This window comes from Urocitellus parryii, chromosome 9 (assembly GCF_045843805.1).
Source record: "Urocitellus parryii isolate mUroPar1 chromosome 9, mUroPar1.hap1, whole genome shotgun sequence".
Lineage (NCBI taxonomy): Eukaryota > Metazoa > Chordata > Mammalia > Rodentia > Sciuridae > Urocitellus > Urocitellus parryii.
The window spans coordinates 3,200,041-3,224,222 of record NC_135539.1 but is presented as its reverse complement, the minus strand read 5'-3'; the positions used below and the strand labels follow the sequence as shown (position 1 = coordinate 3,224,222).

The window sequence follows — 24,182 nt, the reverse complement described above, 5'->3', positions numbered from 1 at the left end:
AAAGAGCCCTGAAAATGTTAATGGTCTAATATGCTATTGTCTAATTATACTTCAATCTATTCCCACCACTGTTGATTCTTAGTGATTTTTTCAAAAACATTAAAATCCTACTATAGCAGTTTGAAGGAAAACCCTGAAGAGCATTCCCCACTATCCCATTTAAAAAAAAAAAATATATATATATATATATATATATGCATCAAGTGCCTCAAAGGTGCGCTCCCGGAGGTCCTCTAGAAACACCACGCACCTTGCCGTGCTCTGTCGGCATTCTGGAATGGGGGCCACTTCTGCAACGTGGGCTTCTCCCCGGGGATGGCAGGGGCCTGGGGGACTTCCCCTGGAGGCTGTGCCCTGGTCACACACAGAGGCCACCTGCCAGCCCTACAGCCCCTGCACAGCTTCCTGTCTCCTTTGTGGCATTTGGATCCAGGCGGCATGCAGGTGTATTCTCAAGATTCCCCAAGATTCCCTTGAGTCTCCACGTGCAGACTGCAATGCCCAGTCTAGTCCACTCCACATCCCATTTCCTCCAGCAACCCCCAAATCATGGAAAGAACCATGTTTGCAAGAGAACACACACACACACACACACACACACACACACACGCACACACACGCACACACACTGTCACCATGTTTCCGGGATCCCTCTCCTCCCCACCCCACCCCCCGCTGTGGTTTGATTGGGGTGAGGAGCCCCATGTCTTGCCTTTGAGATGGGACAGGTGTAGACCATTCCTCTCTAGGAATCCATCCATCGTCCCCAGAGCAGAAGTTCCCTCGCTTCTCAGCGTCTTTTAAGATGTGCTTGTTTTTGTTTTTTGAACCTGAAAGTGCGTGTTCCCTGACAGTTGGGCTCCTGAAAAAAAAAAAAGACTTTTGTAAATTGGATTCTATGTATCCATTGACTTCCAAGATGGCTTGGAAGCAAATTTTGCTTTCAGGTTTTCCTTCTGTCCCCAAAACAATCTTCCACTGGCCTTGAGTGTTTTAGGATTAAATTGCCCCTCTTCCTAGCCAAAGAGCTAATCATCTGTAAATAACACTCTTAACTTCAGTCGGGGGGATGGTTTTTAAAGGGATCCCCTGAAGGAGTCTAATGAAAATAATTCCTTCTGAAGTCATCTGCTTTTAAGAACCACTTTTGCATAGTGCGCTTCCCCGCACCCACTTTAAGTGAGCCTTTCTAACATGACCCAGGACATGAGAAGGTATTAAGGGAACAATCTTCACTCAGACCTCATGTGCCGATCAACCTCAGCCTGCAGCTCCCCGTCTGACCACAGGTGATCCCTAGTTGCTGCTCCTGCACCCCTCTCTATGCTGATATGAAATCTTGGCTCAGGTTGTGTCCTGGGACATCACACATCCTCACATATGCCCCAAGAATTCACCCTCATCAAGAATGTCTACTGGTCCTACTTTCAAGCAAACTTAAATGAAGCTGGAGCAAAACCCCAGGAAGTTAGGTAAAGTCATCCTGTACCAAATGCAAAATGTTTACTATTAAGATTATTGAGTAGGATTTGAGCAGCAAATGATTTGGCCCCTTGCCAGAGACGGCAGGTGAAAGTGGCAGGGCTGGTGGTCTGACTCCGCCTTTCCAAGGCAAAGGCGCTGGCGGAGATGCCAGCTCTGTGTGAAGGTGGTATGTACGCCTCCAGTCAAGACCAGCCGTAGGCAGGACCCCGAAGGTAAGGATGAGATCACGGCCCCTTCAAAGCACAGCATGACTTTCCTTGTGACTAGTTGAGACATCAGGAAGTGAATCGGTGTTTGCAGGAATGGAAAAGTCCACCTCTCAGTCGGATTAGCAAAGCCGGAATCCCTTTTTTTGCATGGGATGGAGCTGTCTCCAGAAGGAGGTAAATAAATGTCATCAACTTTGTGTTCTCACAAATGAATGGATTTCAAACTAAAAAAGTAACATGGGATCATGGTCATTGCGGAAGCATGCACACCCACCAGTGATTGTACTTGTGTGGCAATAAGATGCCCACTTTGTCCAGGGACACAAGTGACCTGGCCAGGCTCCAGCATCTTTACACCTTTTCCCCAGGACAATTCACAGGTGGACCTACACTCCTGTAACAGGGGAGGGCGGTGTCAGTGCCATGATCTATGGGTACCTTAGACACTTTAATCGTGCCTGGCTTCATCTGCTGATGCCTGGTGACCGTCTCCCACCCCAGCTGTGGCACCCTCCTGCTGTCTCATATGGAGTGGATGGTCTCCATCCCAGTCACCCAGGTGCTTTCTTTCTGCACCTGTAAAGACTGCAGTGAGCATCTCTGGACACACCCTCCTCCGGCTCTCAATCCCCCCCCCCGAGCTGTTGACCCCATTGCAGCCTGTTCCCCATGATGTCTTGCTTCTGCTCCCTCAATTTTGCAAAGTGGGTGGGTGTGAAACAGCATCCTCCGAGTTATGAGCATCATCATTCAGGTCTTTAATTGTCATTTGGATTTTACCTCTTGGGAATGTCCCGAATTCCTTCTCTCTGTTTCTCTTCCGAGTTTTTTCTTATTGTATTGTTCATCAGGGAACCTAACCTGTGAAGCACATTAGATCTTGACATGTTTTCATTTTGGTCATCTGACCTTGCTTACATTTTATTATGTCTTTAATTGTAGGCAAATGTATCTACCTTTGATCAGTTTTAAATTTCATCTGAGATTACGATGAATAGTTCCAGTTGGCTTGAGTACTCTCTTAGGCTGCTTGAGCCACCCTGCCAACATATCAGACTGGGTCACCTCTTTTCTCACTGTTGTGGACGCTGGAAGTCCAAGACCAAGGTGTGGCACGGTTAGGTCTTGGTAAGGGCTTGATGGCCACCTTCTCTCTGTCCTCACTCAAAGAGAGTGAGTGAGATTGAGCACTCACGGGTGTCTCTTCTCACACTAAACACAAATCCCATCACGAGGGCCTCACCCTTATGTCCTCTCTAAACCTCACCTCTCAAAGGACCAGCTCCAAGGAGCAGCACAGTGTTCATTAGTAGGACTCTGGGTGTTTTATTTGTCCAGAGCGAAAGAAGCATTTTCCAGAAGAAATTCTGTGCAGTTCCATCTGCTCTCCAACACACGTGTGTACTTTCACAGTCCCGTAGCAGCCACACCTGAATGTGAGGTCCTTGTGCTGACAAATCCTAAGGTGAAGACACCTCCCTCTGCCGTGGTCACCTCTGACCGTCCCCCACAAAGGAGCCAGAGAGTATAAAGTGTGGCAACCCAGTGCTACCCAAATGTGAAATCATGTCCTTTGTTCACTCCAGTGAAACTCAAGGCCAGTGGTAGAGGCACGGTGTTAATTGATGTATCGATTGCAGATTTTATGGAAGTAATTGTGTGAAATTCATGAAATAATGATTTAAGTGGCAGAAACATGCATAAATCAAGCCTGGGCTGCTCTACATTTAGGTAATTGATAGAACTTCCATTGGTTTCTGTAATTAAAGTGAGGGCCTTGATTAATTCACAGCTTCCTGTCTCTCCTCTGCCCAGTACGGAAAATGTCACAGACCATGTTCAGTTCATAGAAAGTACAGGCAGGGGTCACAGGTCACAATACACTGGTGTCAAGAGCTCTGTCCTCTCTCCCCCTCTGTCCACTCACTTGCAGGTTTCTGGTTGACTCCAAGGCAGCCCTTTCTTTCTAGTATTTTCTGAGAACTATTTATCACAGTGAGGAAGTGAGGCATTCCAACTAGACATAATATAAAGGGCACGCACACACATACACACACAGTTCAGATAAATAATATTTAATGTAATATCTTTTAAAACTCTAAAGTAATGGGAAAAGATTCATGATGAACAAAGTATCAAAATTCTCCATGAAGACAGGATAGGCATTATTAATTTTTCTTCTTAGACTATAGGATTCAATATAGCTCAATGCAATAGTTCTTTAAGTTGAATGGTGTGCTCTTCATGGATTTAGAAAATTGTATTTTTCTGTATTTTTTTGACTGTGGACTGTTTTTGAGTCTCCCCCAACTTAGGATTTGCACCAAAGGTAAATACCTAACTGGTCTTACCATAGATTTGGACCTGAAATAATGAGAAGAAGGAAAGGAAGGAGAAGTGGGTATTGAGCCCGTGCTGTATGCAAGGACCTTCACATGAACTTTCTCACGTAATCCGCACATAAACACGATGAAATGGCGTGTTTATCAAGGCACCTCTGCTTATGAGAAATTTGGAGTTGAAGGAATTAGGAAGATTGTCCAAGACATCCCAGCAAGACAGCTTTGCACCCAGCCTGTCTGAATCCCAAGCCTCCCTCATCACCACCCTCTAAACCTGTACCCCCAAAACTGTCCTGGCCTGGGCTCCTAGATACAGCAGAGCCAGGAGTGGCTCCCTGAGCCCGGAGCTGCTGGCCAGCAACCCTGTTTGGGCCAGGGTCATGCCTTCTTCTCCCATCCTGTGACTGGAGAGGCAGCTTGTCCGTCTGCTGTGTCTTGGCCAGTTTTCTCTTTAGAGGGCCACATAGAGCCCTCAGCTTTCCCAGCCCTGGGGTCTCTAAGGGGGACAGCAGCAGAGACTCCTGTACCTGTCCCGACAGCCAGAGATGACCACACTGGCACACACGTGAGTGGGTGTGCTGTTCCAATAAAACTTCACGGAATCCACAGTCTGAGGGCCAGAATCTGCTCACGGGCCACACTGCCCACTCTTTCTCAAACCATGGTTCTCATCTGAAATGGCAAGACAGCACCGGTCACTTAGGGGCTTCTTTTAAGTATGCCTCCACACGTCACCTCCACATCCGTGGCCATTTTATGACATTTCAAAACAAGAAATGTCAGTAGGTGCACACACGGAGGCCCTCCTCCTGGTTCTTACTCAAAGTAGAACAATAGATCAACTTGATCTGGGTACAGTGACTCCATTGTTAGTTTGACCCTCACAACAAAGTAATGAATCTGGTTTGGGGCGCTCTGCTCTGATGCTGATGGCCTCCTCTCTAAGACCTGCTCAGTGTCCCTGGGCAAAGTGGTGACACGCTATGACCTTACTCAGGATCCCCCTCCTGCGCTGTGCCGCCTCTCTCTCCTTCCACAGACCTCCAACCATCCCGGCTGGAAACCAGCCTCAGGACTGGACCCCGCCCCGCCTGTCAGAGATCCAGACACCGTCTCTGCCCTCCTTTAGAGCGGCAGCACACGTATGGTCCCCGCTCGTGTCTATGGAAATACCTCCTTCCATCCTTCACTCACTTTGTCATTCTTTGGATTGGGAAGAGGTTGAAAACGCCTCACGTCTTTCCACCAGTCTTCCTGGGGCTCACTCCACATGCCAGAGGCCATTCTGTGTACCACGGGTGTGCCTCTAGCCAGACCTGCGTGAGCTGGCCTCCACCACACCTGCGTTCTTGACGTGCAACAGACACGTAACGCTCAGCTCTCAGCATTACAGAGCTTTCCTCCTAGGGTGGGGAGGTGGAACCCCACAGGAGCTCCGCCACCGTGAATACTCCTGGGGGGCCCCGGGGGGTGGATTCAGTATCACCTCCTGCAGTGCCATTTGGCACTCTGGACAGACTCGTGGGCCCTGAGACCCCATTTATTTCATGGAACCCACAGATGGAGAGATGTTAGATACCTACGATGTGGCCTGCTCCGTCTGCTGCCACAATCTCAGCACCTGCTTGATTTCCTGACCAAAGGCTGTCTACCGCTGGACATCGTCCCCAGGAGCCATGCAGAAGATCCACTCCAGGAAGCTTTCCTTTCCATCAGGGAAGCCCCTGGTTTTGCTTCACCCCACCTACCCTGCTCTTCCGGTGGTCCCGGCACCTCTGACTCCGACCCGTGATTCTCGAGAAGCTTGCACTAGCCCTTATGCTAATTCAGCTCTTCTACCTGAAGCCAGGTTTCACAAGTTCACGTGTGTTCTCAGTCCCTGACACCTCTCTCACCAGCACCTGGCTTCTGGGAGACCTAGTCACGGCCACACGCACACACACACACACACACTCAAACAACACTAGTTGGTCACTCCCATTCTTTAAAGCAAAAACCCTACAAAGAAACGGAAGCCACTTTCCAGGGGACTCCTGTCTCGCTCTCTTGGCACCTGGGTTACGAATCTCCATGCACAACGGTGGCTTCTGTCTTTTTCAGATGGGGGTCTGGTTTCTGCAAGAGACTGCCGGTTGCAAAAACCACCATCCCGTGGTGTGACCCAAACATCTTATTTGTCTTGATATTTCTTTCGCAGAAATACATTTGACAGATAAGGAGTCACTGGAGGATGCGTTTGCTTTGTGTCAGACAGATATTAAAACAATAAACCACGTTGCCCTGGGATTCTGGCGCACGCACAGCCAGAGAACAAGGCCGAGATGAGATGTTTCTGGAAAGCAGCGAGGCACTTGTTCTGGGGGAATTCCCTGGGAACGCCGAGCCCTGTGATAGCGTTGACAGAGACTATTTCTAAGGCTCACGTTTTCTTAAGAGGATCAACCGACTGGTGCGGCTCCCAGGTCTAACTCCTCGACAATGCCCACCCTCCTCCGGCCCCTGCGGTGGCACCACGGCAATCCTTCCGTAGTCTGAGAAGCTTATTTTGAGAGCCTGTTTTTTTAAGCACTGATCTGCACTTCATTTGCTTCCCCACACGACGGTGGGTTTAAAATGGGAAAAAAAGTAGAATAAAATCAGAACTGTTCTACCTTCAGAGCTCTGAACTTGGAAATCGCAGGGACTGAAGATGAGACCCCAGAGGCAGCTGGGTGTGTTAGAGCAGGCACACCTTCCTGGGGGACTCGGCTTTGGGAGCTGAGCTGAGCCTCTGGTCTGCCGAGAACGTGCAGCGGCCTTCAGGTAATTCAAGTGCAGGGCTGAGAGCCCTGGAGGCTGCAAAGAAGTGCGTCCAGGGAGATGGCTCCCCTCCCACTCTGGCCTTGTTTTCCTTCCAAAACAAGTCACCCCACTGGAGTCGAAGATGCTCAAAAAGAAACTGAGCTTGCCTCCCACAGGATTTTTGGAAAAAGAACTTGGCATAGTTCATTTAAATCCAGCAATTTAAACACTTGCTCCCTAGGAATGACCACAGCACTATCTTCTTAAATTCTTTTCATTTTCCAAAAATGACCCACCAGGTCCCAAACTATGTATTGCTACTGAAGAGCACGGGAGCCACGTGAAGAAAATGTGGTTCCAGAACCAAATAATAGGCTGCATATTTTACATCTGTCTCCTTGAGTGTTTTTTTTTTTTAATTGGTGGTTTGTTTGTTGGTACCCAGGATTGAACTGTGGGTGCTTAAGCATGGAGCCACATCCCCAGCCCTTTTTTATGTTTTATTTTGAGACAGGCCTCACACTAGGTTGCTTATAGCCTCGCTAAGTTGCTGAGGCTCGCCTCAACCCTGTGTTTGTCCTGCCTTGGCCTCCTGAACTGGAGGACAGCAGGCGTGTGCCACTAAACCCAGTCTTCCTTGGGTTTTATTTGTGTTCCTCGTGGGGCTCTTGCTACCTACTTGCTCTTCATGTCAAAACAAACAGGCCAACATGAGAACCATCCAGACGGGCTCCCCAGGCCATGGGTATGTATCACTCCACCCTTAGAAATTGCTTTTGGGGGTCTGTGACACATTTCCAAAAGACCCTTTTCTGCTAACAAATCCTGGTACCCCTTTACTGGTTTTGTGAAGTTCTGTAGTTATGGTGTGATTTATTGAAAAGAGTTGAACTCAAGCCGAGTGGGCCGTGAGTTACCACGGCACCCGGGAGGTGAGCCCACAGTGTAGGGTCTTCAGCCTCCTGTGGGCATGGGTTGAGATGGCTGTGTAGAGAAGCTTCTAGGCTGCCAGAAGCAGAGCAGCACCTCAGACAAAGGGCTATTCTTCCTCTTTCTTTTTAGGAGCCACCTTCTGTAGGGATTTTGAAAGTTCACCAAAGAAGCTAGTTGGGAGGGTTTGCATTAGTCCAGCGACTGGACCCCTGGACCATTTCCAAGTGGTCCCCTTCAGTCTGTACTCTGTGGGGGCTCTGGGAGTTCTAGCGTGTGTGTGCTGGGCAGGTGATCACTGGGTCCAGATGGCGTCTGTCCTACAGGTTTACTTTGGGTGTTGATCAAAGGATCAGGACTCAGTTTTTTCTTAAGGTCTAAATGCTGATACTCAAAAACAGATGGCCTTAACCCCAGCTGATCAGCCGCCCCACAGCGATGGCTTCAAGCAAAATGAACAATGCTTTTGTATCCTCTACCTGCCCTGTGAGTCACCGCCAACCCCTCTGAGGGTCTCAGGTTCAGGAGTGGCAGCAGCCATTATGAAACCATGGTAAACCCAGCTCAGCATCGCGGAGCTGATTTATCTCACCTGCACCGTTTCCTACCTGTAGAGACAATTCACCCAGCTTGCTGCTTCAGCCAGCTCTTAGATAGATCATGAATGATTTAACAATTGAACCTTTACGGTGTACATGCACTAGATAAAGTAATTATTTATATAAATTATTTGGTTTCTTGTTTCCATGACTGCCTAGAAAAAGAAGAAGAAGCTAAATTGACATTGGTACAAATTTTGTCAAACTAATAGATTATGCCAAATTGCTTCCTCCAAATTAAAATGGATTTCAGCATGCAGGCTCTGCCTGTCTTCAACATTCCTGCAGAAGAGAGAAAACACCTTTGTGTATGCATTCTTCAGTCTCACAGAGCTAAAAACCCCAGGACAGAGATTCATTCTCCTTTTTTGGAGTGAAATGTTACAAAAATCTTGCTTGGCGGGGGCGGGAGGGGGCATTGTCAGTACCTGGGAGTAGGCAGATCTCAGACAACTCTTCTGCAGAGTAGAACGGTGCGTCTTCATGTTCATCAGCCACGACACTCACTCCCTGTCTGTTGGCTTAATCCTGCCATTTGTAATGGGGAAGAGAAGTGACAATAGCTAACTTCCAGAGGTACAAAGTGGCAGCCGGTTAAACCCAGGGTTGCCATCCTTCCTCAACATGGTGCAGACCTTAAATGAACACAGAACATTCTTGCACATGAGTGACGTGTATAGATGGGTTTGGTTGCTTTTCTACATTTGTTAAGTCAGGAAACCTTTGTGCCTTGGGAAAACCAATCTTTCTGTCCAGAGAAACCACATGTGTGTTAATTGTACACGGTTTTACATATGTTTTTCCTTAGCAGATACAAATTTTGATTTCTGTCTATGGAAGGTTTATTTCAAGCAAAGTTGTGAGTAAAATGATAGATGATAACAATAATAACCAATTATTATACACAGAAAAAGTGCAATGCCCCCAAACGTGATAAATTTGTTATTCCAATTTTCCAAAATTTTGAAGCAGGTTTATTATTCCTATCTTCCAAATTCAAAATTCCTAGTGGAATTTAGTCGCAAATAGCTCACAGGGATGAGACTTGGGCTTACAAGTGTGGCCACCACTTAGCACCACCACGCTGGTGTGGCCCCACTCAGCATTGCCAATAGTCACCCCAGGCTCACATCCAGACATGGAGATAAATCTCAGTGGGGAAGGGAAGCAGCTGGTCTTTGGACCCCTTTGTCAGAAAGATAAATCCAGGTGATCTCCATGGTCTGCATCCAATTAGCAGAGAAGGAGCAAAGTCTTTCCAAGTGTCTTGCAATCTCAAAATTTAAACATCTAATGGAAGAAATGGCACAGCTCCCCTCTCCAGCATCTCCTCTCCTACCCTGAACAAGTGGCATATTGACATCTCTGGGAGGCTCGTCAACAGCTTCCCCTGCAAATTAACCCAGTCCATGAGCAATTGGGGTGGCTCTCTGGGATGCAGTATGCACATAGGAGATGATGTAGCAGCTTATGCAGGAAGGAGGAGGGAAGCCAACTTGAGAGACTTCAAGGAGCTGTTGAGGGCAAAGCAGGAAGCTCCTGTTGCTGACTGAGGATGTCTTGGTGTTGGGGAACAGATTAGATCACAGGCTTTAGTTTCAGGCAGCCTGGGCTCAAATCATTGTGCAAGTATCTGAGCTGCTCCACATCCCTCCGGGAAAGCAAAAGTAGCACTACTCCTGGTTCATATGGTTCTGTGAAGAGTTACTGGGTTAATCTGTGTGCATGGCAATGAGCAAGTGTTAATAAATGCTAGCTGTTATCATGCAGTTGAATCGCTCGCATTCCATAATGGAGTCTTGGCGATGGGATGGGTGCCAACTGTCATTACATCTCTGCTTGGGTTACTCCAGATATCGCTGCCTGGGGCTTGGTGCAGTCCAGCATGCCTCATCACTAATGTCATTGGTCACCCAGAGCTTTCCATAGCATATGCAACCTTCATAGGCAGCACCCTAGCAACTGTGCTAGGTTCCAGGTCTGTGGTTCCTTATCCTCTGTAACTGTGGGATGTATTTTTGGGGGGTGGGTACTAGGGATTGAACTCAGGGGCACTCAGCCACTGAGCCACATCCCCAGCCCTATTTTGTATTTGATTCAGAGACAGAGTCTCACCGAGTTGCTTAGCACCTTGCTGAATTGCTGAGGCTGCTGTGGGAGGTGTTTGACAGTAGCATCAGCACACGTTTCAGTGACTACTACCCTGTGTGGGGTCACGGGTGCTATAGACCCCGCGGTGACCCAAATGTAGTCCTCAGGATCTCTGACCAGGAGCTGTATGGAGTGGGGGGGGGGGAAGATGATAAGTGAAGGTGGGCAAGCAACCCCAATTGTGAGGGCTGGGACAGGGGACAAGATGAAGAACAGCATCAGGAGTCCATGATGTTAGAACCAAGCTTGGTTTAGGGAATCAAGTTGAGCTGCAGAGACTAGAGAAGGGAGGGAGACCCTGGAAGAGCCAGCGCACGGGTGAGGCCGGAGAAAAGGAGACCCGCAGCCGTTCACACACTTATCCTCAAGCCCAGCTCAAGTCAAGACTCAGATCCAAAGCGCCAGCTCCCCATGGAGGCCAGCACAGGGACCATCCCCCCCACACACACACACTTTAAAAAGGTACATTTCTCTGCAAGCTCAAGGTCTTTCACCAGTCCCTTGGACACATTCCAATCAGACCTCTAACAGCCTAGAAACTTCTGGCTAATTTGGATTTGACTAAAACTTTTGTACCATGACGTTATGTAAAGAGATTCAATTATGGTGCGCAGTGTTTTGTGAGTAACTACCGCCCATAAAAAGTTAATTAATCAGGGCTGTGTCAATTTCCTCGTGCCATGTCAATTTGCCGCAAGGTAATTAATCACTAATCACCCACCAAGCAGCAGGCCGAGGGACCATCCACGAGCCATTTATTGTCTCTCCCCAAATAAATGGCACTCGCAGCAAGGAGAAAACACATCTCGCCTTTCACAATGTTTTTATCGACACTTTTGCATGTTGTAATGGGTCTGCAGCAACCAGCAGCTTCAGTTCAAGGAAATATGAATATTAAAGACACAAATGAGTGGAGATTTATAGGACATTGCGTTTCTGTTATGTCAGTTTTGAGATTAAACCAAGCAAATGAACAGTGAAAAATTACTCTTCCATGTGGAGAATGGTGATTAGCCGTGTACATTAATTAGAAATTTTTGTTTTCCTATTCAATGCATTTCAAATGAGGATGTCCTATAAGGAACTGTTTGTCCAAAATGTAGATTTATTCACTTCTAAACAGCAGTGTTTAATATCAACATGCATTTTGTACTGAAACAAGAGCCGATTCCCAAATGCTTGTTTCAGGGATACGGGACTTTGGGAAGCAGAGATTCCACAAATTAAGTGGCCATTTTGGCGTTTTTTTGTAAGGGACTGAATGGATGGAATGTTCCTCTCCTCCCACCCCCAACCCCCTTGAAATTACTAGATTTTTCAAAACCTTGAAATTACTAGATCTTTAAAAATTAAATCAAAAGGTTTTTTCACTTCTGTTTTGACCTAGAACTTAATATGCTCTATCATATCAAATTTTCCATCTAATGCTATTTAAAGAGACTGACCTAGTCACATGTAAGCACTGTATCACAGACCGATTTGATGTACTTTGAGATTCATTTTGAAAACAGAAGTAAACGTTTTGTTGTTGTTGTTGTTTTGTTTTCTTTTGTTTTGCTATTTGGAAAAATAATCAGATTTTCTTGACTGTTCCTCTCGATGTTTATCACACAATGCCCTGCCTCTGAAATTGCTGCTCCGGAAGCTAAGGCTGGCTGTTTATGTAGCCTTGGTCTGTTGCGTGTGCTGCCACTTCTTAATTTATGGTCCGGCACATGGAATGGGAGTCCCCTCGAGGGGATCCTGCAAAACCCCAACCTGCTGTTGAAAGTGCATCTACACCCCCGGGATTGTGTGACCGAACGTTCCCTTCCATAAATTACCCACAGAACAGTTCCACCTCAAATTAGCATGTGCTTCTCTCTGTCTTCCAACCTGCCTATGGTGGGAAAGGTTTCACTGGGGAAGCAAATGGAGAGGAGGTGTGAGACAAAGAGAGAGCCCCCCCATCCGCTCTGATGGCACACCTTTACCAGGGCATCTGGCAATCTCATGCAAATTCAAACCAGAGCACAAATGCAAAGAATAATTGCCCATTAAAGCGGTTGTATATTTTTATGGCTTTGATGCAGAATCTGCCCCCCTGTTGGGTTTTGCATCTGCTATTCTCCCATCTCTCCCAGAGCTCTAAAACTTTAATATGCAGTTTATAACCCTCAAGTATTTTCCACTGGTTTTGTGTTTCTTCTCTGGGGATTTCTAGGCTGGTGAAATGAGCTCATTTGTGTTTATTTTCTAAGGTAAGCACCATGTTCGTAAAAGAGAGGGGGAGGAGCCGCGTGAGTCACTGTAAATACATTGAATGCAGAGTTGTGGGAGGTGGGGCTTTGTCTTCCAGGGGGAGATGGGCAGTGAGCAGCGGACAACTTGGTAAAGGGCCCATTTGGCTTGTTGATACACCCACACATGTCCCATTTCCAAATGCTGATTGGCTTGGTCCTTGTACCCTGCACAGCAAGCTTCCCATTTTTGTTCCTAAAATTTCATCTCTTTGCATCCCATCCTATAGGAGTTCTTCCCACGAATGAGGTGGTTACTCCCCTAAGGTCCACAAGATATGCTCTGGTGTAAATCTTGCTGATGAGTGAGAGGGGCAGGCTGGGAACCGCCATGCGTCAGTAAGAGGTGCACGTGCTCCAAAACTCCTGCCTCCTTTTCTTTGAGATAAATCTACTTTTCATTACAACAATACAGATTTTTCATTGTGATTCATGCTGGATGAAGTTGAAGAGGGACCTGTGGGTTTGCTCTCTCGTCTCCCACATGCTGGGAACTCAGGATTTTCACTCAAAAAACATATATAAAGTGTCATGCCATGACATTTTGGTCTTGTTGAATCTGTATCAGAATCATCTGTTCAGATTACTGCTTAAAACACACCTTTAGCCATGTCCCAGCATCTACAAACTGCCGCGTCCAATAGCCACGGAAGAAAACTATCCGCTCCATCCATCTCCTATGGAGCCTACGGGAAGCTTGATAAACAGTTGTGGGGGGTTTTATTTTGTCCTTGAAGTTGAGCATTGGCCTTCGTGGTACGACAAGAGAGCCACTTTAATAACCCAGCCCTAACCCAGCCACTGGGGGAAATCCTCTAACAGGGAAGGTGCAGCCACAGATCTGAGGAGTTTGGGGTGGGGCAGATTGTTGTTCTCTGCGTTCCCTGTTGTGCCCGGTTATCGTGTTCACGGGGCATTGCTGGTCGGGACTCTGGAGGGAGCCAAGGGGTGAAGGCCTTTCACTAGGTACTACTTGTCGGGGAAGTTGGGCTTCCCAGAACCAGGGCCGTTTCCAAACTCTGGCATCTGTTCTGCAGGGCGTGTGGCTGTAGGTGGAGGGGGATCGAGGCTCTGATTGGTCCAGCAGCCCCTCCTTCCTTCAGAGTCATGTGCTGCGTCTGGACCCTCCAGGCACCTCTCAGTGGGGAAGTAGAAATGAGCTTTCCAGGGGTCCCGACTGCCAGCCAGACGTCAGTCCCCTCGTGTGTCCTGCAGCTTGTGTGCAGGCCACCTGCCCACAGGACCCTGTAACAGAAGGTGGACGGTGAAGAGGGGCCCTACTCTCCCCCAGGGACTCAGTCTACCTTGGTTGGCCTCAAGGTTGAGGTACCTGATACCTGCGGGTGCCAGGCCACGCCTCTAAGTCAGAACACAGGAGGGGCAGCCCCACCTCCCAGCCTTTGCTGGTCAGTGAGGGGCACTGTCCTTCGCTTCTGTGACCCAGGAGACCTGGCTTCACATGTGCCACTGGAGGATCAGGGCAGTGGTCTTCAAAGGAAATTTGAAAAAAAAAAAAAAGTTGGAAAGGAAGGATTAGAAGGAAGGAAATCCAGGAAAGGAGAGGAGAAAGAAAGGGAGGGAGGGAGGAGAGAGCAAGAATGAGAAGAAGGCAGGGCAGCTCCTTGATCCCGATGGCTCAGTAGGGCCAGCTCTGGACGGACAACCAGCACCACAGAGCTGCTGTCCAGGAGGCCTCTGGCCCGGTCTCTGCAGCTCCAGGTTTTGCCCAGGGCCTTCACCTCCCAGGGAGGGCACATTCTGCAGGGAAGTGCTCTTCCGTCTTCATCCCTTTAACCCAACAAGGATCCCTCTCGTCCTCCTGCTCAGAGGAGCCCAGAGAGCCTGCTAGGAGGACCTACCTGTAAATACCTCCTGCTGCAGGGAAAGACGTGTTTCTCCCTGGAACCAAGAGGGCACAAAATGGAATCCTGGCTCCACTCAATAGCATCTGTCCCCTCGCCCGGTGGCTCAGCTTCTGGTGCACATTCCCCCTCAACAGCTAAATCCTCCAAGAATCATTGTAAAACCTGTTCGTTGCTGAGAGGGGTCTTTTGTGGCTCCTGCAGCCCAGGAGCCGGTGAGGATGAATGGGTCAGCATGATCACCCTGTGTCCTCACCAGGACACAAGCTGCAGCCAGCTGGCCGGACAGATTGTGTGTGGCTCGTTTTCTTTATTTCAAAATCCAGAGTGTGCCTGTGAAGACGTAGTGTCTGAAATGCTGCAAGGTAGACCTGGAGTCAAAGCTGTGGCCACTCATTTCCTGCCCAGTCCTGAAGCAGTGTCTCCCATGTCCTGTCCCTGCTGCTGAGGTTTGATGGTGTTAAGATTCACACTCCCCATTAAGACTCAGCCCACCGTGGCTTCTGGCATGTGGGTTGAAATGCGATCCAGGAAACTCAGGTGCTGGGGGCTGGCAAGAGAATTGAATAAAACGGCATGGTTTGTCTTTAACCACAATAATAAAAAGTTAAAAATAACCTTCATGGTCTTCTCAGATACAAACAGAAGATGAAGTCATTCTGGCTTGGCCCTGCGATGTTCTCATTTTACCAACACTGTAAGGGAAAGACGGGGTAGAGTCTGTTTGCCGTTCTAGAACAGGCGCTGAATTTTGGATCAGGATAGCCAGTTGGTCTCCCCTTCAAGCCCCAGGGTGCTATTCCAGTTCAGAAGGGGGATGCATTGGGGAATTGCTTCTGTGGGGAATTTTACTTGCCCTCCACCCTGCTGGCCACCTGGTAGGGACAAGCCTACTCTGCCTGTGAGTAGAGGGTGATTCTCAGAGCACCCTGGTCACTACATGGCCGCCCGCCAGCCTCCTAGGTAGCAGCTAGTGATTCCGGTCTCTGGAGTGGACTTTCCATTTTCCTTCCAACGTCCATTTTTCCTCTGTGCTCCTTCCACAAGCCATGCCTGGGTCCAGGGAAGGGCTGGGAGCAGACGTGAGATGGAAAGCTTGCACTCCCGAAGGAGACGGGAGGAGGGAGACAAGCCCACCTGGCAGTGTGGAGACACACTTCAGCACAGCAGGCATCTAACACACCGGGGAGGCCAGGGCTTCTGGGGAAGCCTGGCCAAGGGAATCAATCCAGTGGGTTGAGTCCACCAGCTTCCTTCTCAGAAGGCCTTTCTGAGTTTCTGCTATGGTTCTCCTGGGACCATAGTTTCTCAAATGTATTTTTCCAAGAATGTACCCCTGCATGGGATGTGGTTTGGGGAAGCGGCTGGCTGCTATGCTGGGACAGGCTCCGTCGGCATAGGGAGAGAGCATCGTGAAGTTCAGAGAAGCCACTGGGCACAGAACTGGCTCCTGGAGGCTCCTGCGATGGGAGGGAGGACCTCCCAGGTAGAGGCCTCAAGGAATTGTCAGGAGTACCTTCTCTCCTGACTCAAGTGACTCAGAGAATTTCCCCCAGGAAAGAAAACTCCATCTACCCTCTCCCGAGAGTTGAGTTCCCAGACATTTCTGATTATAGCTTAAGGGGGTGTGTTTGCTTTTAAAAGCTGTGTAGGAGATCTGGGGGCTCCTGATATGCTAATAACCATCTATTTAGGGGCAAGATGAGTGATTTGTGTACTCAAGACACATAGAGGTGTCTATAGGAATACTTCAATTAAAAAATTTTGACAAGTCATATGGACCTAAAGGGAAATGTGAAAAAATACATAAAAATGAGAAAAGGGAGGGTTATGAATAAACTCTTCTGCAATTCTGCCCCAGAAATAGCCACTAGTGTATGAAATATGTGTTAATGTCTATAAAAACATGTATGTATATTCATATGCACACAGATATAGCTGTACTTGTATGCATATATTCATATTCAGTTACATGCACATTTACCCACATACATACATGCATGTCTGCACATGTGTACTGTGCACTAGAAACATGAATACATGCATGTATATAATGCATATATATGTATATACATAAATATATGTATACTGAGATGTTGGTAAATACACCTTGCAATCTACCTTTTTTAAAAAAAATTAAGTTTTCAGTGAGTCTTTTTCCTATTCTTAGAATTCTTTGTAAATGTTTGTGGTTGACCACATCCTCCTGGGCAGAGGGAACCATGCTGTATGTCCTCCTCACCAGATGGTCCTGGGGCTCAGCCTTGCTGTCTGCTTCTGTCCTCCTAACTCCTGGGGGGGGCTGGAGCTGCCTTGGCGCTGCAGGGACTAGGGTCCTGGGAGCAGACCCCTCAAGGGCAGGGTGGGTCTCATGCATTTGCTCTGTTCTCTCTTCCGCAGTGCCCGGCTTCCCGTATCCAGCTGCCACCGCGGCAGCCGCCTACCGAGGGGCGCACCTGCGAGGCCGCGGCCGCACCGTGTACAACACCTTCAGGGCCGCGGCGCCCCCACCCCCTATCCCGGCCTATGGCGGGTAAGTGATGCAGCCCCCCACGGGCCTCCCTGCACCAGCCCTACCCCCAGAGGCACGGAGTGTTTGTGAGCGCATGATGGTCTTGACTGCCCACCAGAACCGCCCCAGCATGCAGCCCGGCGCGCGCCTGCAGCGGAGCACCTTGCAAAGAGTATTGAAAAATGAGTGTAATTTGTCCTGTCATGGTCGGTGCCTTTAAGCGTTCTACATGTCACGTGCTGTTATGTAAATTTGCTGAGACTGAATGCTGGAGAACAGAGAAATGGTTACAGCCAAAGATGTATTTCTGATGATTGCAAACATCTGGTTATTAAGGAGGTTGGACCAGATTTGCCCCTTGAATTCAAAGGGACATGAGGCTTTTCATACATAAAAATCACTGGGGTGGTCTTGTGCCCCTCCCCCAAAGACATCTTGCTCTTCCAGGTTTATGAACCTTTCCCTGACACAATTAGGTGTTGAGTCAAAGGCAAAAATGGAAGACTTGGATGAAATTGGAATTAATATGCCTTTTAGTTCCATTGTCCAAAATGGCACAAGCCCTCCTTCCTCCTCTGTGGGGATTTTGCAAATCGAGTTGTTCTCTGCTGCCCCTGTGGTCCTTCTGTGCATGGATTTTGAGATTGCCAAGTAAATACCCAGCAATGGTGGTGGATGCTCAGAAACAAAACCAAGCAGGCAAAATGTGATGGACTCAGTGGGGGACAATCCTGAAGTGCTGCGCTCTCTGCCCTTCTGCTAGGATCCTGGTAGCAAATTCCTGCACCTCTGGGGTAGGGTAAGGAGGGATGGTCCTCGGGCAGTAGCTGAGACCAGAGAATATTGGCAAGGTCTGGAGAGAACTTTGTTTGCCACAAAAGGAATGGAGAGGGGCAATAGCATCTATCCAGCAGAGCCAGGGCTGCTGCCAGACATCCCCTAGTCCACAAGACAGTCCTGCTCCAGGTTCAGAATGCTGGTTGAGAAACTGTGCTGTACCCAAAGGAACCCTCCCCCGTGAGGCTCCCCTGACCAGTGCCTGGTTTCTGGTCCTTGACGACATTTAAGACTGCATGTAAAGGGTTAAATGCATTTTCTTAAAAGCTTTTCTGCTTATAAATCTTTTAGAAAATACGAATTAGCCTAGATCATCTATTATACTGATGACAAAGGGCAATACTCTTGTCATTATTTATTCATATCTTGCCCATTCCAAAACAGAACATTTGAAGTGTTTCAAAAACAAAGAAACAAAGTTGGGAATATAATGAAATGAAACCTGATGAAATCATCATTGGGAAGGGAACACAGAGGTAAAAAGATAAGGCCACGTGCATCCAGTGTCTTGTCTAAGCCACTAGAATTGAGTCTGAGTTCCTCAGTGGACAAAATGAGCAAAAATTGATAACGAATCATAAGAAACCAAGAACAAACTGGCTCTAAATCCTCCCCATACCCCCAAATGCATCTGTATGTCCTGAGCCTTATGTGTCCCCACTATGAGCAATCATTGATTGTTTAATATTTATTGCAGCCCCATAGTATTGAACCCATTTTATAGGACTAGAAATGCAGAAATAAAGATTTGTTATTCCCAAGGTCACACAGTGAGTTATGAAGGGAAAAAAGCCAAGTTATCCTCTGGGCTCACGTAATTGCTAAAGCAAGATTCATAAGCCATAAATGCAAAATTGCACATTTATGCCACATTATTTTGTCTGAAAATCGTTATCTTATCTTGGTACATAGTAATTGTAGCTTTTCAGTATATATACCCTCAGTCAGTATCTCATGACTGTACTGGGCAGAAGAAAAATAATAAAGTAAAATTGTACGGCTTATCCTCACACGAACAATTTATAAAAACATCTCAACACACCTGCCATAAAATTGAAATTTACTAACTTATAAAGAATGTGCTCTTTTCTGGGAATTACCATGCATAACTAATTAATGCCACGTTCGCCAGGGAGAGGCAGCCATTTCCAAATGGTACACCGTGTGTTGGTAACTACTTTGGATGGGGTGCCATTGAATATTCCTGTGATATGCCTGAACATTTTGGTTATAGTGCTAAGTTGTACCTCTTTCCTAACAGTAGTATGGCTGGAATTCTGAAACCATACTTACGAGAAAGAGAATACTCCTCTGGGGGCTAGGAGGAAGAACAGGGCTGGTGTGTGTGTGTGTGTGTGTGTGTGTGTGTGTGTGTGTGTGTGTGTGTTGGAGGAAGGGTTCAGGTCTGTAAGAATTGGTAAGAGCAGAGTACTGGTGGAAAGGAAATTCAGAGGGCAGCCTGGGCATTTCCCTGGCTTACAGGCTGCCCAGAGTACACGGCAGCACCCAAAAGGAAGGTTCTCTTTCCTTGCTGTTCCCTGCAGCCTAGGCTTCAGGAGGGCAGCTAGTCACATTAAAGAGGAGAACAAGGTGGGACATAGAGCAGGGGTTGGCTGGAGGAGAGAGGGCCCTGACTTTGAGCTGAATAGGAAGGAAAGGTGGGAAAGCGGCTCCTGTTTCCAGAAAGCGCCAGCCTCAGGATTCAGGTGGCTTAGAGCTAGTGTGGGTGTCCTGTGGCTCTCATTTCCAAACCCCTCAGCTCAACACCCACACTCTGCATGAAAGGTGCAGAGACCAGTAGCACCCGCAGAGGCATCCTTCCAGCTGGGCTAGGAGCCGACATACAGGCTAACCTTTTCAACAGACATGGTAAGGTAGTGTATGAGCACCAAGGAAGGGTCCCTAGCCCAGCCTGAGTGTTCAGACAGGGCTTCCCCGAAGAGAGGAGATCAGGGACGTGTTTCAGTCCCAACATTTCCTAAATCGGCACTTTGAGATCTTGGTCCTTGATTCCGTCCCACGTGCAGTGGTCTCCATCTTTTCTAAGACCTCTCCTAGTGATCTGCATTTATCCGGGAACAATTATATTTCTGACTGTCACAACTTGAACATGCATCTCACTGCCAACTGTTCTTCATGAAGCATCCATTCTGAGTTTATATTGTCATAAAGTTCCAGCCAAATTTTTTCATAATCTATCCTAGGTCACATGGCTTCTGTATTTTTTTCTCCTGGAAGATAGGGAGGGCCTTGTAGAACCTCCGTAGTTACCTTTGTGGAGCCCTGGGAGGCCCTTGGAGGCATCCAACATTAAGAAACTGACACAAAAAAGATTGACTCAGGATGCCCTTCCCCTCATCCGTTTCCTGTTCCTCCTAGCAGGTGAAGACATGGGCTGCGAGGAGGCCCTCTTCTGTTTTCTTTTACATGAATAGACAGAAACCTCCAGGAACATCATGCTTGATCATCTCTCCTGGGGCAAGCACTCTGCCTGTTGACTGCAGCCTGAATGGAGGAGAAGGGGTGTGACTTAGAAAATAGCATCCTTGGGGACTTTCCCAGTCCTGAAAAGACCCTGGGGAGCTTGATCAACCTCTAGTTTCATCAGTAGGAGAGTGAAGAATGGACCTTCCCGTCCCCCAGGGTTGAGAGAGGGTGAAACAGGAAGACCCTCGTAAGGGCTCTTACAAACAGGGCTCTTGTTTGGTGGCTTGCAACTTCTGTTGGTGCAGATGCAATGACTGACTTTTTGTCAGTAGCTAATGCACTTATCTTCCTTGAAGCCCCCTTCTGCCCGCGTTGAGTTCACAGGCAAATTCTATGTCTCTGACCCCATGTACTCTTGAGGTCTGTGCTGTTCACAGACCTCCATTACCCCAAACCCACAGAGATGGTTTTGGACAGAGGCGCCTGGATTGTTATGGTTTGAGACTAAGAATTCAACTAGTGAACACTCTCAGCTGAATGGATGAGGTTTTCCATATTTCTCCTTGGATTTGATCCCGAACTCTATTTTGATAGCCAAGTGACAATGTCCAGTTCCTCTTCCCATGACTCACATTTGAGAGAATCTCTTAAGTGATGGGCATCATTGCAAGGTATTTTTTTTTTTATTCTAAACCTCAGCATCCTGCCTTAGCTACAGGGTTTTGGCCTTCCTCCTCTAGGTACCTTCAAGCAAGGTATTCTGTACTTTCTTGGTTATTTAATCATGACATTCTTACATACAGCTTCCAGAGTTACCTCGGACACTATTTTGAGGTGACTCTGGGTCATGTTGGGTCTAAGAAAGAAGTGGTATTATCCCAGGAGGAACGTCATAAAGTTGGTCAGGGCAAGAATTAAACCCACAAATAGCTCCTTTGGGAATGCTGTCACACTGAGTCCTAGAGAGCCCCTGTGCCCCATCTCTGGGATCATGAGACATCTTTCTGTAAACCAGTCATACCTTCTTATTTTATCTTTCTGACTGTCTGTTTTATCTGATGCTGAAGAACTTCTTCATTTCATATCAACATTAGGAACAAAAGTTACCATTACCTATTCTCATAATACTTTCCAAAACTCTCTATAGTTTTTTCTCTCTCTTTCTTTCTTTCTTTCTTTCTTTCTTTCTTTCTTTCTTTCTTTCTTTCTTTCTTTCTTTCTTTCTCTCTTTCTTTCTCTCTTTCTTTCTTTTTCTTTCTTTTTTAATGTGTGTGTATGTGCATGTGTATGGGGTGGGTGTTTCTAGTGTCATTTTTTTTTTACTTAGTTTCTTAGCCGGTTTTAAATATAACAAAAACCTCTCTTAATTGAGTGGATGTATAGGCAAACACTATAGACTAGTAGTTTTTAAAGCTTTTGGGGAAAAGGGAGTGAATTTCACAGATGCCTTGGATAATCTGATAACAAATATGCATTTTCCCTGAGAATGTTTGTGTACAAATACACAATTCCAACAAATAGGAGTGAGTTCATAGACCCACCTGATAGCCATTCACAAATAGCTATATTTGAACACATTCAAAAATTTAATTTATTTTCCTGTTAGAAGGGGCAGCAGGGTGGAGAAGTTTTAAATAGCCTTTCCTACAAAAATATATTCGTGGTTAGTATATATTATATTACACAAGCACATCGTATAGTTTGTGGCATTTCTATACCTTCAGTCTTTCTTTTTTCTATTTTTTTAAGTAAACCAATTTGCTATAGTACAATCATCCCCTGCTTGCATTCATCCAAATATTTAACCACTGCTATTACTTTTCTAAGAAAATGAGATGTACATTTGCATTATGTTCTTGCAAGAGCATATTGCAGGCCCAAAGTGACTGACAAGCAATACAATTACCTTTGCATGACTAGACAGACCATCTCTGCATTCAAATAGGATGGCACCTGTTCAATGCATGACAGCCCCTTCTTCTCTTGTGACTGAGCTGTGGTTTATCTATGGCTACATCCTGGACATGGACTCCCTGTCCTTCTTTCCCTACATATCTGATATTTTAAGTGCACCTGTTTGATGAGGCTTTACAAACACATTTGGACACCTTCTTGAAAATAGTATGATACTTTCGTAAGAGCTTTCCCATACCCAGCAATTCCTTTAGAGTAGGACCTAGGAGGCTGGGCTTCAGGTTTTTTTGCACACATAGAGTTACACTTGGGGATGATGTTTCATACAGCAATGATCCTCTTAGCCCTCGAACAGGCAGCATCAGCATCACCTATTACTTGTTAGAAATGCAAATTCTTAGATGTCCCTCCCCATCCAGATGGACTGAATCAGAACCTCTGGGCTGGGCATGGGGCCCGGCCATCTGTGTTTCAGTCAGTCCTCCAGGGGACTCTGAAGCATGTTCCAGTTTGACCACTGATGCCTGCCATGTAGTTAAGAGTTTGGGCTGTGCAGCCAAACTCCCCGGGCCAGAATCCCAGCCACGCCAGGACCGGCTCTCTTTGTTTCTGCTCCTTTGTGTCTAAAGAGGAGATGGTAGCATTATCCACGGCATAGGAGTGTTAGGAGGGTACAATGGGGGTTGACACGGAGTGTGAGACCAGGGACTGTCCCATGGTGCCTGTGAGTGACAGTGACTCATAACTCAAGAGAAAAACCCAAGGCATTTCACTAGGCAGTGTGGTTCCATCCACCAACGAGGAGGGCCGCATTGGCTCCCCAGTTTCTAGGGTGGTCCTGAAGCTGGCTCCCCGCCCCTCCCTCACTGCTGTCACACCATGCCTTTGCTAAACTTGGTAAAACAACAAGCAACCCCTTCTTGGTGTGGCTCAGAAAGGCAGCTAGAATTTTTGGAACACTTCTCTCCATGAAGCTGCCACATTCTGGTGGCTGGTGAAGACCCTGCAGCTATAATGAAGCCCTTCCTCCAGGCCCTTCAAGGAGCCAGACAGCTTCGGCCGCTGGGCCCCGCCCTGCTCTTCCCTTGGCGGGCCCTGCCCTTCCTCTGGGTCTTCCCAGCTAAAGCTTTTAGAGCTCTGTGTCACCGTCTCAGCCTTCTCTGTCTCTGCGGGTGGCCCGCCTCCTTCTAAGACTCCCTCAGGACACCTCTTCCCCCTCCTGCAGTGAGCATCACAGCCGCAGGGTCCTCTTTATGTGCCTGGCTGTGACTGTGGGCTCCACTGCCTTTACACTCAGTGAGGGCAGGTTCAGCTGTGGCTCAGAGCACAGTGAACTTTCCGAGACAGAGCGCTGGCCCTCCTGTTCTATCTGTTTAGCTGTGTCGACATGAGGCAGGTAGACTGCAGCTTCTCCTGCTTTAGTGTCTCATATATTTGGGATGTCACAGCCCCAAAACAGTTTACCGTGACCCACGGAGGAGGACAGAGCATGGAACTAGGGACCCTTCTGGAGGTGACCCTCAGGGGTGTTTTTTCTCACTCTGGGAGCTGTTGGTGCAAACAGGTACAACTGGGCACAGTGCATGATAACTTGGCCTGTTGTAAGGAGAGACCAGGTTCCCAGAGAAGGCCAGCCTCAGCCCTATCCAGTGGCTCCACTCGGGCCCCTACTGTGTGCCCAGGGACTAGGCTTGATTTTCTCTCCATTATTCACAAAAGATCAGGGACAGACTACATTCTACCTACACTGAGAAAAAGCCACTGTTTCCCATTCCTAAATACAGATTAGTGTGTGATTAAAATGGCTATAGTTCACACCTGGATTGCCTCCTGCCTAGTCCCTTGCACTGGTCT

The 24,182-nt window shown here is 47.5% G+C and overlaps 1 protein-coding gene across 12 annotated transcripts in view; it reads left to right on the top strand.

The window, feature by feature from the left end:
- Rbfox1 (RNA binding fox-1 homolog 1) overlaps nucleotides 1–24,182 on the top strand; it is a 300,651-nt gene that overhangs the window by 231,205 nt on the left and 45,264 nt on the right. For all 12 annotated transcript variants that reach the window (XM_026385686.2, XM_026385676.2, XM_026385682.2 and 9 more), the window contains exon 9: nucleotides 17,039–17,171. In XM_026385686.2, the coding sequence (XP_026241471.1) occupies nucleotides 17,039–17,171 (133 nt within the window). The remainder of the gene's footprint in view (nucleotides 1–17,038; nucleotides 17,172–24,182) is intronic.